The 16,623-nt window shown below is 42.1% G+C and overlaps 1 protein-coding gene across 4 annotated transcripts; it reads left to right on the top strand.

Annotated features, from left to right (window-relative positions):
* Positions 1 to 10: 10 nt before the first annotated feature.
* Positions 11 to 16,311, top strand: TATDN1 (TatD DNase domain containing 1). 4 transcript variants are annotated; one of them, XM_057429706.1, is made up of 12 exons: positions 11 to 117; positions 1,285 to 1,350; positions 1,964 to 2,013; positions 3,882 to 3,945; positions 5,102 to 5,245; positions 5,345 to 5,387; positions 9,587 to 9,672; positions 9,791 to 9,831; positions 11,162 to 11,238; positions 11,857 to 11,927; positions 12,784 to 12,910; positions 16,055 to 16,311. In XM_057429706.1, exons 1-12 carry the CDS (start codon positions 96 to 98, stop codon positions 16,155 to 16,157), a joined length of 894 nt encoding a protein of 297 aa, XP_057285689.1. In that variant the 5' UTR covers positions 11 to 95; the 3' UTR covers positions 16,158 to 16,311. The 4 variants fall into 4 exon arrangements, with proteins under 4 accessions (XP_057285689.1, XP_057285690.1, XP_057285692.1 ...); XM_057429707.1 differs by lacking the exon at positions 11 to 117 and adding an exon at positions 722 to 769; XM_057429709.1 differs by lacking the exons at positions 11 to 117; positions 3,882 to 3,945; positions 5,345 to 5,387 and having other exon boundaries at positions 1,279 to 1,350.
* Positions 16,312 to 16,623: the final 312 nt, after the last annotated feature.

Genomic DNA, 16,623 nt, shown 5'->3' on the forward strand with positions numbered 1-16,623 from the left:
CGACGCCGACGCCGCCGCCGCCGCCGCGCGGGGTGTGACGGGAACGTGGAGGACACCGCACTTCAGCCGCCGCCGCCTCGGACAGAGCTTCCGCCATGAGCCGGGCCAAGTTCATCGGTGAGGGGATTGCGGGCCGGGAATAAAGGGGCTGTGTCCGGGATCTGTGTCCCCAGCCGGGCTGGTCGCTTCGCCCCGGGTCCCTCCTTACCTTGCCCGGTATTGGGCTGAGTTAGCCACCGCCTGTGCCCGCCGCTCCGCTCCGTGAGGGGCCCGCTCTGGTGACCTGGCTGCCCGTCATGCAGGGCTTGTCACCGCCTGCAGTCCCTCTCGGTGTCTCCGGGCTGGCTTTGAGCTTACAAGAGGTGCTTGAGGGCAGGGCACTGAGGGGCTGCTCTGTGGCTCCTCTGTTATCTGTGAACTCGGGTTTCTGGGTACCCCTCGCCCCCTTTTCGCATTGTCGCGTTAGTTGTGGTTGTTTCTAGTTGCATGGAGTTGGGTGAAAATGTGCTTTAGAAATGAGGCAGGAAATACGTAAATAACTTCAGAAGGTCGGTTCAGGTTGAAGCTTTACGTGTGGCTGAAAAGCCTAATACTGGAGCGTTTCCCTTCCCACTAGAAACCGCCCTACAAAGGTGGCTTGGGCAGCTGCAGAGGTGGGTGTGCCCGATTCCCGGCTACAGCCCCGAGCGGGGAGGCTGCAGCCCGGGGAAAGCCTCGGAGGCCAAAAGAGAAGGGGCTGGAGCAGCTCAGGCCGGTGACTGCATTGCAGGTGTCCCTGGTGCTGCTCACACTGGGCGTCCTGGGCAGAAGAGGGGAGAACAGGCAGTTTTTGTGAGGCACTCTGCTGCTGCTCCTGCTGAGTGAAGGTTGGATGTATGCGAAGTCGCTTAGCTTTATATGGCCTGTGATAGTTGGGGTTGTTAAGATACACTTTCCATTGTCTTCCCTAGTTGGCTGGTGCTCAGAATGAAATCATACAGTACCAGGCTGGAAGGGACCTCAAGGATCATCTGGTCCAATCTGATTTGATGATCTTAAAGGTCTTTTTCAATCTAGTTGATTCTATGATTTCTATGAATCTTTCTGGGCAAAGCATGACCTAGACTAGATGTCCTAGCAGCCTGTCTAGCCAAATGTTAAGCGTTCAGTGTTGGGGAATCTACCACTTCCCTGTGGGGATTATTCCAGTGGCTGGTTGTTCTTGAGGAAATTTTCCTCTAGTATCAAACTTGTCTAAGTGTAGAGTGACCATAACATCAAATTGCTATCTTTGTTTTTTCATAGATATTGGTATTAATCTGACAGATCCTATGTTCAGAGGAATCTACAGGGGAACACAGAAACATCAAGGTAAATGTTTCTTTGTACCTGATCAAACGCAGGATCCCTCTCATTAAAATAGAACCTTTCAATGTCAGAATGTGAGGTTAGAGGGTTGGTTTTTTTTTCTCCTCAAAAACTAGATGCTTGTTTACTCTAGGCTTGAAGAAGAAAGCAAGACAAAATAAGTTAGATGATCTGAGCAAAACACATTCTCTTAATTGCTGTTAAGCTGTTACAGAGGTAACGTGGATTTTAGAGCAAAGTGGACAATTCTAGTCTGTTTATATTAGGGTTGCATGGAAAAATCTTGAGAACTGTGAGCAATAAACTATCAAAGGATTGCTGAATCATAGTTACTAATTATAACATCCTCTTTTTTGCTCTCATGGCCTGTAGATACAGATGTAAAGCTAGACAGTTTCCTAAAGTATATGGAAAAACTTCCATTGACTTCCTGGATTTAAACTGGAGCTTCAGTTATGGCATTTTGTTATTATTTTCTCAAGACCAATCAAATGTGGTTTAAAGATTCCTCATGATCGGCATTTTGGCTGCGTGAAAGTGATTCTTAGTTGAAAAGTAGTTAATTCTGCTGTTAAACCTACAGGTCAATTGATGACATTTTTGTGAACTTTCACAGATGACTTTTTGGATGTGGTGGAGAGAGCAGTCAAAGTTGGTGTGAAAAAGGTGATTTCTTATAATAAACTTTCTTTAATATTTTAAACTGCTTTATAATACTTTGGGTCTTTAGTGCTCCCCTATTCAACCAAATGTTTCTAGACCTTGCAGTGGAAAATGCAGTAAATTTCTTTGATAGCATGAAGCAAAAGTGTTCTGTGCAGAGCGTTGTCTTTCATCTGCACAGATCATTATATGCTGATTATTTAAGCTCAATGGTATCATATATGACATGTATGTAGAATTTCTTTTGTACAGCTTCAACATAGGTGTTCTCTGACCGTCTGCAATCGACCAATGTAATTTTCTGTGCTAGTTGTATTATAGACAACCATTTCTTTCTCTTTGTATCCTGTGTGAACTCTTAATCAGTCTTCTGATTGAGATCCTTCAGATGTTTCTATATGTAATGGAAATGGGTAACTGCAGAAGAGCTGGGAGTGCCCATAAATTCTAAATAGTTGAGACATGAATGTCTGCTAGTAAATACTGTCCTAAGTATATTAAACCAGCAGCATTATGAGCAGTTTGGTTATTCTTATGAGCAGTTTGGTTACTCTTAGCTGGAAATTAGTGCACCTCACTCCTGCAGTCACAGTAGTCCAGCGTTCCCATATCTCATTCTGAACTGAATTACAGCAGAATGCAACAAAAGTATGAATTACAGCAGAATGCAACAAAAGTCACAAAGTGTTCTACGACACTAATAAGGCTGGTGAGTTAGAAATAAACCCTCCTCTAGAAGAGGATCAGAGGTCTTGGAAGATGCTGAAGGACTCCTCTGTAAAGATAAGTCTTTCAGATAGGAAAACCAGAAATTTCAGGTAGGAAATAAACAGGAAGACAAAAAAAAAATAAGTTCCCCCACTGCAGCAGGTACAGATACACTTTTACTGTGTTTGTGTGTGTTAAGTACTGTTTAATCTCAATACCACCATCAAAAATAGATCGGCTGCATAACTTTTTCAAGATGCACATGAGATTCAGAAATGGAATTCTGGAGTTCCCTGTACTTAGCTGGTTGCAGTCTTGCTACTGGCCGGCCTATTCCGTCCCACATTGTTTCTACTTGCTTAGAAACTTAATCTGTTCATTTGAAAATCCTTCTATTCTTCCATATAGGTGCTGATTTGTGGTAATGTTTTGTAAAGTTTTGCCCTGTGCATGTACACTGAGCCAGTTTCAGCTTAACTTATTTTACTGGTGATACTGCTGGAATGTGTTTGTCAGTAGTGCAGACCTGTCTGGTGCATAGTAGGTGTAGGAATAAGAGTTGTCCAGAAGCAGTGTAGTCACGATTTGGTAGGACTTAGGGTGCAAGATTCTGCAAGTGGTGGTTCAAAAATCACTGTAAGCAGCATTTCTGGTGTAATAACATTTGATCTTAAGGAAAAATAAAAGATCAGAGCCAGAAACTCTTAAATTTGTAAGCCTGACTCCGATACAAAGTCCTTTGTTGGTTTATCTACTTGCTCATGTCTTGTTATGGGAGTTTGGGAGTTTTTAGTTTCTCCGCCTGTAAGACAGAGGGAATGTTTCTGAGTGTCATTTCTTGAATGCAAATAAAGTTTATTGAATTGTTATCTACTGAAGCTGTTGCTGCAAATAAAAGTATTTTTCTCCTTTAATGGTTTAAATACTTAGTATAGAAGATATTTGATAAAGAAAAAAATGATGTTTTGATAGCTAGTGTATTTATTAGCTCCTGAGGACCACTGGGGTTTGTTACTGATTTATGCAATTGTTATGTATACATTAGTAATTGTCTTCTGATGTTCTCTGTCTAGATTCGTACTTACATCTGAGTGTTATCTTAAGCAGTCTGTTTGATGTTCACAGAAGAACATACTCACTGACAGTACTTTTCTTCTTCCAAGTTTTTGATTACAGGTGGGAGTCTACAAGACAGTAAAGATGCATTGCAGCTGGCAAAGAGAAATGGTATTTTCACTTTAAACTTGCCTTGTCAGTCAAAAATAGAACTTTCTTCACTCAGAATTAAGAGTTCAAAAGGACCCATCCGTGGAGGTGTTTACAGAATCTCAGAGTAAAATGGGAAACTCTATTTCAGAATGGGCTGAATGCCTTGTGTGGGAGTGGCTGTATGTTGCTCTTTAGATCCCTGGCTCTTGGAAGGAATCCTTCATTGATGCTATTTCTAGATAAAAAAAGAAATTGCAGGGAATTTCTGGAATAAAAATTTTGTTCCAAGGCTGTCTTCTAGAAATAAGCTGTGTGGAATGTATGGTTTTGGTGGGGTTTTGTTTGGTTTTTACTTGCCAGTCTGTCATGACCAGCTTGAACAAGAGAGGTGTCTTCATGCTTCTCTTGCCTCTTTTCTTGGTGTGGAAAGGAATGCATCTCTCCTTTTTGCCTTGGGCAAATACCATTCCACCAATTACTTAAAATATGTATTTGAACTAAAACACATGTTAAGGTGCTATTTATGAACAGAACCATAGAATAATGTTGGTTAGAATGAACCTGAGGAGGTAATTTGGTTGTATCCAATCCACTTCCCCGCTTCCATCAAACCAAGGCTAGCTTTAGTATTAGGTCAAGTTGCAGTTGCTGGGGCCTTAATCCAGTCATTTCCTCACCCTGTTCTTTTACATTCTCCATAAAGGTACTTAGCAGAAATGTTCCTTTTGGCACTAAGAAATTGAGATTAGATACTTTGGTAAATCAGGCTGGATGTTTGTGGAATTCTGTAACAGCTAATGTAGGGCACACAAGGGAAATGGCATGATAGCTGCAAATCTTCCAGCTGAGGATAACCTGAAGCATTATGAATGAGACGTATTTCTAGCTCTTAAGAGGTCTCTTCCAACCTCAACAATTGTATGATTTATTGAGGGCTGCTCCACCAGAATAATTCAGCTTTGAGTTGCCCTATTGGGAGTATACTGAATAATGTGTATCAAAAATCCACACAGCCCCACTAGAGATACTGTCTAATAAAATCATCACCAAGATAAAGATATTCAAAGGGAGGTTTTTTTTAAAATGATGAGCAGTAGAAGTCCAGACACAGATGCTGTCTATACATTATATAGTTATTTATTCCTCCTTAAAACCTAATACTGTGTTGCTGTAGATGTGTTTTACAGTACAGTTGGCTGTCATCCAACCCGCTGTGGAGAATTTGAGCAGAGTGGTTCTGAACAGTATTTATCTGAATTAAAAGATCTGATTGAAGAAAACAAGACAAAGGTGATAGCAGTTGGAGAATGTGGCTTAGGTAAGTGTTAGCTCAGTAATTAAAGTATTTATTTTTCTAGATATGTATTAAAACAATCCTAAAACACTAACTGGGGTTTTGTGTTCTTTCTGTTTGTAGATTTTGATAGATTAGAATTTTGCCCAAAGGACGTCCAACTCAAGTAAGAAACTTTTGATGACTATACATTGACTTGTATCGATTTTCAGGAGTGCTTTCTCTCTTGTATTCCACCACGTAACATTTTGGCAGGTGCACACCTGCAATTGGCAGGGTTGGTGATGGGTTTTTATGGCAGAACTGGGACTTTGAAAGAAGGGTGCCTACATTCCAGTAGTGTTGTGTGCTAGATGTTGTTACCTGTCTGGTGCTGATTGAACATGTCTTTTTCTGTTAAATTAATCAGAATTTGTAGATTTCTGTATGTGACAGAGGTTAATTCTTGCTAATAATCAAAAATACTTAGAAAGTCATGGGGATAATTTCCCTGTTTGAGCCGTGGTGGTTCCTTCCAAACTCAACCATTCTGTGTTTCTGTAAAAATAACCTAAGTGTAGTGTGTGAGAGAAGAACTGGGTATTTGAGTGAAAGGTACAGGGAAGGGAACAGCACTGTCAAAAGGATAAATCAGCAGTGAAAAAAAATCAGGTAGGGGTGGTCTTAGCTGGGAGCATATCATTGAGAGGTGGTGATAAAGGTGATTTGGGGAGCTGGAGAGATCTGTCAAGTAATACATGCAATGTAGATACTGAATGAAATGAAGCAAGAACAGCCCTCCAGGTCAGCTTCTGTTCTTGCACTGAGAACCTCTCTCTACAGAGGGAACTGTCTGAAAGATACTAGTGATAAATTCAAGTAAGATTAATTATACTGCTCTAAGTGAGTCAGTCACTGGGGGGCAGTGCTTGGTTGTATGTTTTTCTCTAATTGCCACATGTTAGCAGTAGATAGAGTTAATTTCTGCATAATGTTACAGTCGTACAGTAAAATATCCAGTAAAGTGGCCAGAACTTCTGTTCCTGGCAGAAATCAGTGTACACAAAGTTCAGCAAAGCACATCTTGGAGCATAACCTGTTTCTGTGGCAAACTGAAACTCTGGTGGAGTATTGTTTTCTAAGATCCTTACTGCCTTGATGTTATGGAAAGAAAAAATAAGAACTGATTGTCTTTATCCCAGGGGCTGCAGCTGAAGACCTGTAGTGAAAAGCTTCAAATCAGGCACACTGGAATTGGGTTGTCAGGAAAGAGGTGACAGGGTAGAATAGAAGTCACTTGTAAAGGGGTAGGTGAGTCCTTTCTAATTAAGATTGATAATGACAGAAAGTCTTTACCTGAGCTATTTCAGTAAATCATATGAAATCAATTAATTTAGTTTCTAAGATATCTTATTGCGGGCCCTTGTTGGATATTGAGCTGGAAGGAAGTCATTGACTGAAAAAACCCAGAAAGCAAGAAATATGAGGAAGTGAAGAAATATGAGGCCAGATGCTTGCAAATACTTGTGAATTTCCTCTTTTCTGAGTGGACAGCTTCCCCTGCTCTTCACTCTCCATGTGTGTTTGAAACATGGTGAAGGTTTGGGGTTGGTTTTATTTCTGCTAGTTGAATGCTGTGGAGTTGGAGGCAATTTGGCTTTCATGACTCATGGTGAGTTCTTCAAATTGAGATTCAATATAGGCTTGATAAATCAGCTAAAATAAGGAAGGTGAAGTATGCAGTGCATGGAGGCAGTTCACTGTTTCCAGCTGGTCCATCATTCAGGGGTAGCAGTTGCTGAGGTAGGCAGCAAGCAGCTATCTAGGAGAGGTATGGCAGTTTCCCTGTGAGTGGTATCTGGGCATGGCCCAGATGCTGAACCCAGGATATCTGTTTAATGGTTAATCATTATTCTATAGTTACTCTGTATTTTCTTCTGAGAATTTTCACCTGTGAAGATTTTTTTTTCCTTTTTCTTGGATTTAAAATTAATAAAGATGAGAAGCAGATAAAGATGAAATTCCTTTGTTGAAGCAGCCCAAAGAACTTTTCTTTCTCAGAATTCTTCTCCGTTCTCATAACTCTTCCAACAAACAATAGTGATTTGAATGGTAGTTAGAGGAAGTTACTGCCTTTATGTTATGGTGAAGGTCACATTATAAATGGACTGGTAAGTATAGAGAAGTTTCACATCTGCTGTACTCCCAGGAGGGCTTTGTGGGGCGTAGCAGCACAGAAATGGGAGTTTTCTTAACCAAATTGGAGGGCGTGAGCAATGTCACGTGCACTGCTCTTCATCCATGAATCCAGGATGGTTTGTATGGAGATCTACCTCAGCAAGGCCAGTTTGCTTCAGCTCCTTCAGTGCCTTGATCCCAAATCTGAAAATACCACACCATTGGAACGTGATGGTCAACACTAAACCTGCAAAAAGCCATACAGAAATGTTTCAAGCTTCCTTATTGAGAACCAATACAGAACCAGCAGGCACTGAATGACAGTTGCTCATCCAAAGAGAAAAGGTTGCTCCTTAAGCACTGGAACTACTAAGGTTTTCCAAGTTTCTTTTAGTTACTTTTGCAAGTAGTTTCTTTGGTTTCTTTTGTTACTCTGTTACCATTCTGATCACCCTATGTCTGGGGGGTTTATGCTTTTATAGGGTTTCTCTTGGGTTCCCCCCCTCTTTTTCTCTTATAGTTTCATTTTTGCTAGGAATGGAAGAAGCCCGATTTGCCTTTGCGTTTGTAGGGGCACTAAACTTTGTACTTTCAAGACCACTGCCGTATAGCAAATAGGTTACATGGGGGTTTTACTTGCAGCTCAGTTTCTAAAACCTAATTTCCATATGAAAAATGTCTTCTGTTTAAAAACCCCACCAATAATCAGGCAATTGTAGCTATTTAACCGCAAGAGCAATCATGGGTTGCAAATTACATTTATATTTAGTCAAAGAAGCTGAACTAAGCACAGTGTCTAGACAAAGAAGATTCAAAGTAGGTGTAATTTATTCTTCTGAATTCTCATGTCAGTTTTGAAGGTTACAGCCAATTTGTTCTACCTGTTTTATCACAAAGATCTGCACTGGTGAACAGGGCAGGTAACAACGCAGAGAAACTGGAACCTGCAGTACACAAACTAATGACATTTCCACAGAACAAACCACATTGTCCTTTTCCTTCAGGAAAATTTGAATCAAACTGATGTTTTGCTGCCGCTCTCTCCTGACTGACATGTGAATTGTACACTGCAGTGTTGTAGATGTTTGAGTTTGTCAGTGGAATGTGACTGATCCCCGTGTCCTGGACTGCTTTTAACAGCAACGCCCATAGGTGCATAGTGTCCTGGCCTGTTGGGACAGGCAGTGTTGTTCTGCCCACATAATGTCATCTCTCAAATCAAGTATGGTTTGAGTCACCTGTGCACTGTGGCCTTGTGCCACACACAAGTTCCTCTGCTGTGTTTCTGAGCGTTGGTAATTTGCATGCCAGGGCAGACAGGCTCTGTCAATGATAATGTGCTTCAAGCAGAGCTACCTGCAAATGACAAATGACGGTTTAGTTCAGTGCTGGCTGGCTTCCTTTGGAAACTGCCTGAGGAAGCTGGCCACCAAGTTACCTTCCCTCTGCCCACATTTTAATGTCTCCTCATAGGATGGCTGCCTCGCTGCTACCACTCCTTCAAAGGCAATATTCAAATAGGAATAGAAAGTAGGAGAGAAATAGAATGGAGTGGAAAGGATGCAGATACACAGAGGAGGGAAAACAGGAAGAGTGCAAGAGTGAAGACAGGCAGAATGGGGCAGAAGTAAGATGGCTAATACTGGTATTTGTTTTACCCCAAGAGAGCACAGACTTCATCTGTTTGTCCCCATGGAAGGGCAGACAGAAACTGCGGACTGCTACTGTACAGCCCAGCCAGCCTCGATGCAGTGTGAGCTGTCTGAGGCTATAGAAGTCTGTGTGGTTCTCCCTCACTCACCCTCGCCCCATTTACAAATGCTTCTTGAAATACTGTTCTCTGTGTGATCCATGCTCTCCCATTCCTGACATTTCCAAACTTTGTGGACAGAACAGTCAGTTCCTTGTTCATTAAAAATAAGTAAGCCCAGACTCCAACGCCCAGACTCCAGCACCCAGACTGCAAGAGTACATGCTCAGCACACATACATGTGCATCCTTCGGTATTGATGCTCTCAGCCACCTTATCTGTCTTCCAGCACTGATATGTGACTGCACCATGAGAAAGAGCTCCTTTCAAGTCCCTGCACAAATTAGAGCTTTGGCACGGCAAATCCATTCATTCTGTCTTTAGTTCTGGAGGGCAAAAGCAGGAGAAAACTCTTCCACTATTGTTATTTGCTCTTAAAGGTGATTTTTATTTTACAGGTATTTTGAAAAGCAGTTTGACCTGTCAGAGCAGACACAACTGCCCATGTTTCTCCACTGTAGAAACTCACACACTGAATTCTTAGGTGAGTTTTCCTTGAGAATTTTATATTCAGAACAAATTCTGAAGAGCCGGGAAACCTGAATTGTTCACCTTTGTCTGTGTTAAAGCTGTCTTACATTTGTATTTATTTCATTTCATAGACGTAATGAGAAGAAACAGAGATAGATTTGTGGGAGGGGTGGTAAGTACAGCCTTCAGCAGAGCATCCATTTTTACATGCATGTGAATATTGTTGCTTAATATGCAGATTCTTGTTTGTCATGGAATATGGGCAGGCTTCCTGTTACATGGTTTAAGTTATTATTAGTTAATAAGTATTTTCCAGTCCCTTCTAGTATTTTTATTGTCATGGCTTATTCAACAGCTCTTTTTGCAAGGTAAGAAGATAGGCTGAGAAAAAGCCCTGCAGCTGACATGAGCAGTTTTTCTTGGCCTGTCAGAAGGACAGTTTAAGCACCTTATAATTGACATTGGCCTTGTCCCAGCTCCTCAGCGTCTGCAATTGCAGTGCATTCAGACCACAGATAATTTAGTTGCATGTTCCCTGTGGAAGCCATAACCTCAAACATTTGCTTCTGACATTAGACATTGTTTTCAAATTGGATCCAGATGTAACTTTTGATTACTTTATGTCTTTAGATATTCAGACAGTGTGTTTTAATTCAAAAGCATAACAGGAAAAACTTTGGATGAAATGGTTAGGAAAGGCCAGCAATGTTCTTTCAGCTTTCCCTTATGGCAGGCTTTTCTAAAAGCAGTAAATGCTTGGATTATTGTATCTAATCTACTGCCATCATGCCTCCCACAGCAGTATCTCAGGTTTCCCCTTTGTCACCACAAGCCACTTCCATCCCCTTGCCAAGTACTGCGTATCCTTTTGGGTAACACTGTGCAGTCTGTCCTTCCTTTTCTCCTGCAAATCCTGTATGAGTGGAGAAGTGAAGAGCAGGAGCCTCTGAACTGCCCTTTGTCAGCGTGGGGGAGCTGACAGCGTCTACTCAGGCTGCGAAGCTGCAGTTCCCAGCTGTGTTACGCTGTTTGTGCCTTGTGACTGACCACTTGGCTCTGCAGTGCCTGGGATACCCCAATACACTGTCTCTCTAGTTCCAGTGGACTCAAATGTGGGGAGAATGTTACACTGCTCTTACAGTGCCCTGTAGGGAATACTGAGGGAAGACCGTAAACATTCAGTGTGCACGGGACTACTTCCTGTGTATGGTCTCCCAGGTATGAGCAAGTTCTGGGCCGGTAGTGGTAACACTGGACAGGCCCTTTCTACACCTATTTATCACTAACAAACTCTGGTAGCCACTGCTGCTGTAGTGTTCAAGTGCCTTCAGCCTGAACTTAGCCCTAGTTCAGAATCAGCTGAGCCATGTCCCATCTTTGTGTTACGTGTCATACATACTATCAAAGGTATTTATGACACAAATAAAAACTAACATGTACTTTTAAATTATTGGAGTTTAAATGAAGTACAAACATTGTATATATGTGTATATCCATTCCAGGTACATTCCTTTGATGGCACAAAGGAAGAAGCAGCAGCTATAATAGATTTGGATCTTTATATTGGAATAAATGGCTGGTAAGTTCTTCACAAGAAATAAAGCCATTTTGAAATGTCAGCAGGAGTGAACTCATTGCTTTCTTTTAAACAATGAGGTCAGGGTTTCAGAGCTGGCTGGACTTTTAATCATCTGACAGATTTAGAATCCCACTCATTAGTCTGTTAGCCATAAAATGCTCTCAGCTCAGCGAGTTAATCTAGCCATGGGTCCATTCTGCTGCCCTCGGGTCAATCCTTGTTTGTAAATAAATAAGGTTGTCGAACCTGTAAATAGTCCTTCCGAGAGGTGTTTAGAAAACAGCGTCATTTGAAGCTGCCTGTCAAACCTGGGAGTAATGCGGCTGTAACCTGAACAGCCTCATCTGCATTCTCAGCACTCAGCTAGCTGGAAGTGAGTGCCAGGTGCCGGCAGGGGCTGCGTGTGCTCCCTGCGGCGGGACGGCTTCACCCAGTCCGTAGCTCTCCAAATCTGCCTTTTCCTGGGAAGTTTCAGTTTACAGGAAGCGTTTTAAATCAGATTTTATTCACTAACAGAATTATTTAGGGAGCTGCCTTTGCTGCAAAACATTGTAACAGGCAAAGGACTTTTGCACGCTTTTTGTGTTTGATTTTATTAACCAAACTCTGCTTTCCTAGTTCTCTGAAAACAGAAGCCAACTTGGAAACACTGAAATCAATTCCGAGTGAGCGGTTAATGATAGAGACGGGTAAGATTTTGTATCTTGGTCAGTTTGTGGCTTAAGCACTGCTGGCTAATGAGATTTGCTTGTATAGCAATGATAAAGCAGAATCCAGACCCAGGGAGTTTGGAGCAGAAACAGGACTGGCTGTTTCTCCACTTGGGAAAGCAGTTTACAGGCTCCAGAAATATTCCTTTTCAGCCGTCTGCTGGAAGGAAGGAGCTGCTGTGTCAGTTCTGACATTGCAGGGGAAGATGAAAAGGACAAATCATCAAGCCCAGAGTTTTTAATGAACCCAGGGACCAGAATCCTGCTTGGATAGCTGAAAATTTGGCTTGCTGGAGATGTGCCAGGCACAGGGCAGTGGCTACGAGCTCGCTACACGTAGCAGTAATGGCATGTGGAAACAACTGCTTTTTAATGGGATAAGGTGGAGGAACACTTGAATTCCCCTCTGGCCCTCATGAGCAGTGATTTCAGTTGACTGACTAGGGATGTGTTTGGGGCTTTTATGGCATGTTCATTTCAGTTACCAGTAACTGGCAGTTATAAATACAGAGTTTGTTTTCTGTAGCTGAGAAAGGAAAACCACAAACTGCCTAAATCCTTACTGCAGTACAGACCTGTTATATAGGAAGTTTGTGTGGAACACATGTAGTGTATGGAGCTGTCCTTATCATGTCAGAGGAAATCAGTGTCATTTTGTAAAATGTAAAATCAAAACCAGTTCCAAAGATTGTGGAGAAATTAAACTGCTCAAATCTCTGCAGTTCCATTTTGAAGTGGAAGTCACTGCTAGAAGAAGACTGGTAGTTGGTTGAACTGCCTCATGCTGTTATCAAATGATTGCATACTCTAATCATTTTTTCTCACATGAACCTAGATGCACCTTGGTGTGGAGTGAAGAACACTCATGCTGGAGCAAAATACATTAAAACTACATTTCCTACAAAAAAGAAATGGGAAGTAGGGCACTGCTTGAAGGACAGAAATGAACCCTGCCATATAATGTAAGTGTACTGCTGCACTGGTGTTTAAAATACATCAAATCTCGGGGGGGTAGGGGGAGGGACGGGATGGGACAGAAAAAAATCACAGAATCATGGAATGATTTGGGTTGGAAAGGACCTTAAGATCATCCAGTTCCAACCCCCTGCCATGGGCAGGGACACCTTCCACTAGACCAGGTTGCTCCAAGCCCTGTCCAGCCTGGCCTTGAACATTCTTGCCAGGGTTGGAGCAGCTGCAGTTTCTCTGGGCAACCTGTGCCAGGGCCTCACCACCCTCACAGAAAAGAATCTCTTCCTTACATCCAACCTAAATCTCCCCTGTTTAAGCTTGAACCCATTACCCCTTGTCCTGTCAATCAAGCTCACTGGAAATGTAGTAAAGAGAAATGAATTCCAAATATACTGAAACTTGTGCCCAGTGTTGCTTTGTAGGCTGTGGACAAATTTGTAAGTGTTTAATTTTCCCACTTCAGCAATTCTGGATGTAAAAAGCTCCCTGAAAGTGGAACCAGCAGAGGTTTTGTCTTTTCACTGCTACACCGGAGAAGGGGTTAAACCCTGTGAAGTAACATTGCACTTGGTGATTGTTCCGGTCCAGCAGCACTGGAGCCGTGGGGGCAGTACTGAGGCAGTGAGCGGTGCAGATGCCTGTGCTGGCATCAGTGGCCGTGCCATGAATTGCTGTAACGTGGTTTGTGGTTAGGATTGTCTCTTCATTCTGCCGCTGTGCTTAGAAAGAACTGGTCCCACGAAGGTCAGATCTGAGTAATAGCAGTCAGTGTGCAGAACAGTGGCAAAAAACTCCAGGGGTTTTGGGCAGTTGCAAAGTACAGAAACCATCTGCTGCTGCCTTTTCATGTGCTGCTTCACTGAGGTGTGAAAAACAAAACCAGTCAGTTTTCTCCATTAAATAGCACCCGTAGATGAAATGCCTGAATTTTACAACTGTTTCTAAGGTCAGTGAATGGTATCAATGTGCTCAGTCATCAGCTCCTTGCAACAAGGAGCTCAGGACAGTTTCTTGTGGTGTGGTACGTGAATATACTTGCAGCAGAAGCTCACAGCTCCACCTGCCCAGGAGCAAAGCCCATGTACTTGATCAGAAATGGGATTTACTGCTGTGAAGTCTCATTGTCTTTCTATAAAAAGTTGTGTAAGTTGCCTATCTGGAACTAGCTTCTGAAATACTGCTTAGGATAGTGCTAAAGAATCCAGGTATTCAGTAAGGTGTCTCCAAAACAAGTTTAGTTGAGAACTGAAGGGAATTCTGTGGCTTTTTTGGGAGACCTGAAGAAACTCAGATGATGACTGCATAGTTTACACAGTGACATCTCCTAGTGTTTAGATACACTTTAGGCAGTTACCTGGATTGTAATAACTTTTAACTGACTTTATTGTTGTTTTACACATATTAGCATAGAAGGGCTTTATGACTTTCTAGGGTCAGGCCATGTTTTTGGAACAGGGAAGAGATTCAGCTGAGAACATTTTTCTGACCACAAGTGGAGGGAGGGCCTCTGCTGCTGTTGAGTTTTGTCAAGCCTGTATGTGCTAACACCACTCTGTGGCTTTGTCTGCTGCCTCAGCTGTAGCTAATGGGGTGTTTCAGAAACCCTGAGCTGGAAATGCGGGGAGGCTGTCCTGCAGCAGTACCTAACTGCTGTGCATTGGCTTCTGCTGCCTTTTATAAAACAAAATCTTTAGTTCACCCTGATTTAAAAAGGATTGTCCCTTTAATGTCAATTGTAACCTGTACTAAATGACTTGAGAAACTCTTCAACCTTAGGAAACATCACGCATGGCAACTGAGAACTGCTGTTTTGTGGCTTCTCAAGTAGGAAGATGTGGCGTGAAGGGAAAGTCAGACCCAGGCCACAAAGGGTATTTCACGTTTAGGGTGTACAGGCTGTTTGATATAGCTCAGCTGGCAGGGGGAATTTTGCACTTGTCTTTTTTGGGTGGTGCTGGACACCTTTCATTTCTGATCTTTAATATATTTTCAGAACTGCACTACTCCCCTTGCGGCTAAAATTAAGCAAACAAACAAACAAAAGCTTTCAAGATGCTTTTTAGCTTTAGTGATTTCATCTACAGTGATACAGTAACGTACAGCATCCTCCTGCATCCTAGTGGGGTTAATTATGAAAGCTCTACAAAAGCTCTTCAAGGGCGAATTCTTTGGTCTCTGTTGCTTATTTCTGTGTAGGCCAGATATCACCCTGTATCATATCGAGCATCCCTATAAATCAAGAAGCTGTTTGGTTGCAAAGCATGGGAGGGGTCAATGAAATGGGCTAAGTCTGCACAGAAGAAAGTACTTGCATATAGTAATTGCTAAGAGCAACTTTTTCCATTAGTCTTCCTCAAAAGGATCGGCAAGATCCAAAAGTACCAAGCCCTCCTACCAAGCTTGAGCTGCTTACTCTCTTCACCACTACTAGAAAACATAATAAAGTTCAACACATCTTAGGAACTGTTCAGAATATTCATTTTCTTCAGAGTGATACAAAATCAAGAAAATAAGCACGGAGGAAGAAGTGTGGCTTGGTTTTCTGTTGCCTGGTATTAATATTATTCATCCCATTTTTCTTGCCTCCTTTCCCTAGCTTGTTTCAAGGCTACAGGCCTTCTAAATTTGCTCATTTAACATTGACTGCAAGTATCTGAATGTGTTAATCACAGTTAAGCTGGAGAAGGGGGAAGTAGCAAATAAGTCCCTTTGGCAGCTCTGCTCTCAGGTAGGGCTGTAGTTGGAGTTTAAGCTTTGCCACAGACCAGTTAATTCATAGCACAGCCTTAGCCTTGAAAGGCTTCTGGGTTTCAGTCTGAAAAATGAAGACCATTGATAAAGACACCCACAAAATGACACTCTCTTTGAACCAGAAAGCCGTTTAATTACCTCCAAACAAGTCAAAAGACCAAAGTTGAGTCTGTACCAGTGCGCAAACAGTGTTCAGTGTGAAGGAAAGGGCAGTTAGTGACTTAGAAGTGAAGCTGTTTGCATAGCTGAGCCCCTGCCCTGTTTCTCTCAGCATAGGTTTGTATTCCAGGTTAATCTAAGTGACTTGTACATACACATGCAGCACTCTCCAGTATGTTCAGGTCTGAGTGTCAGTCTTCTAATACCAATCTTTTCTTTTTTAGTCAAATACTGGAAATAATGGCAGCAGTAAGAGAAGATGACCCGCTTGAGTTGGCCAATACTCTATATAACAACACTATTAAAGTCTTCTTTCCAAATATATAAAGTTGTTTTTCTTACATTTATTCAGTATAACTTTACTAAGTATATTGCAAAACCTTAAAAATTATCCTACCTGCAAATTCTTATCAATGGAAGCCAGTATGTAGCTTTATTTTTTTCCCTATGGTACAAGATTAAAGCTGCTTTTGAAAAGGTGGTCTCTGCATTGGTGCAGTTTCTCAGCCCTGTTTCCTTTTCAGCAAGATTGAGGATTGATTTCAAGGACAGCCCAAACAAGCAACCCCTGCTAACACCTGTAGACATTGAAAGATGAATACCAGGCTGCTGCATTCACATGTAGAGCACTTCAAGCTGTTACTGGTAGTAAATTCAGCAGTGTTTAACACATGGCTGGCATGCTGTGCTACTTCACCAGAAAGCTTATTGCAGTTTCACCTGTTGTTCCACCACACACACAGGTGCTATAACATTACACTTACCAACCTAATTTTTTACTTATTTTAAATAC

This window comes from Pezoporus wallicus, unplaced genomic scaffold, assembly GCF_028554395.1.
Source record: "Pezoporus wallicus isolate ANWC-B61680 ecotype Strahan unplaced genomic scaffold, APGP_CSIRO_Pwel_v1 contig_7545, whole genome shotgun sequence".
NCBI lineage: Eukaryota > Metazoa > Chordata > Aves > Psittaciformes > Psittacidae > Pezoporus > Pezoporus wallicus.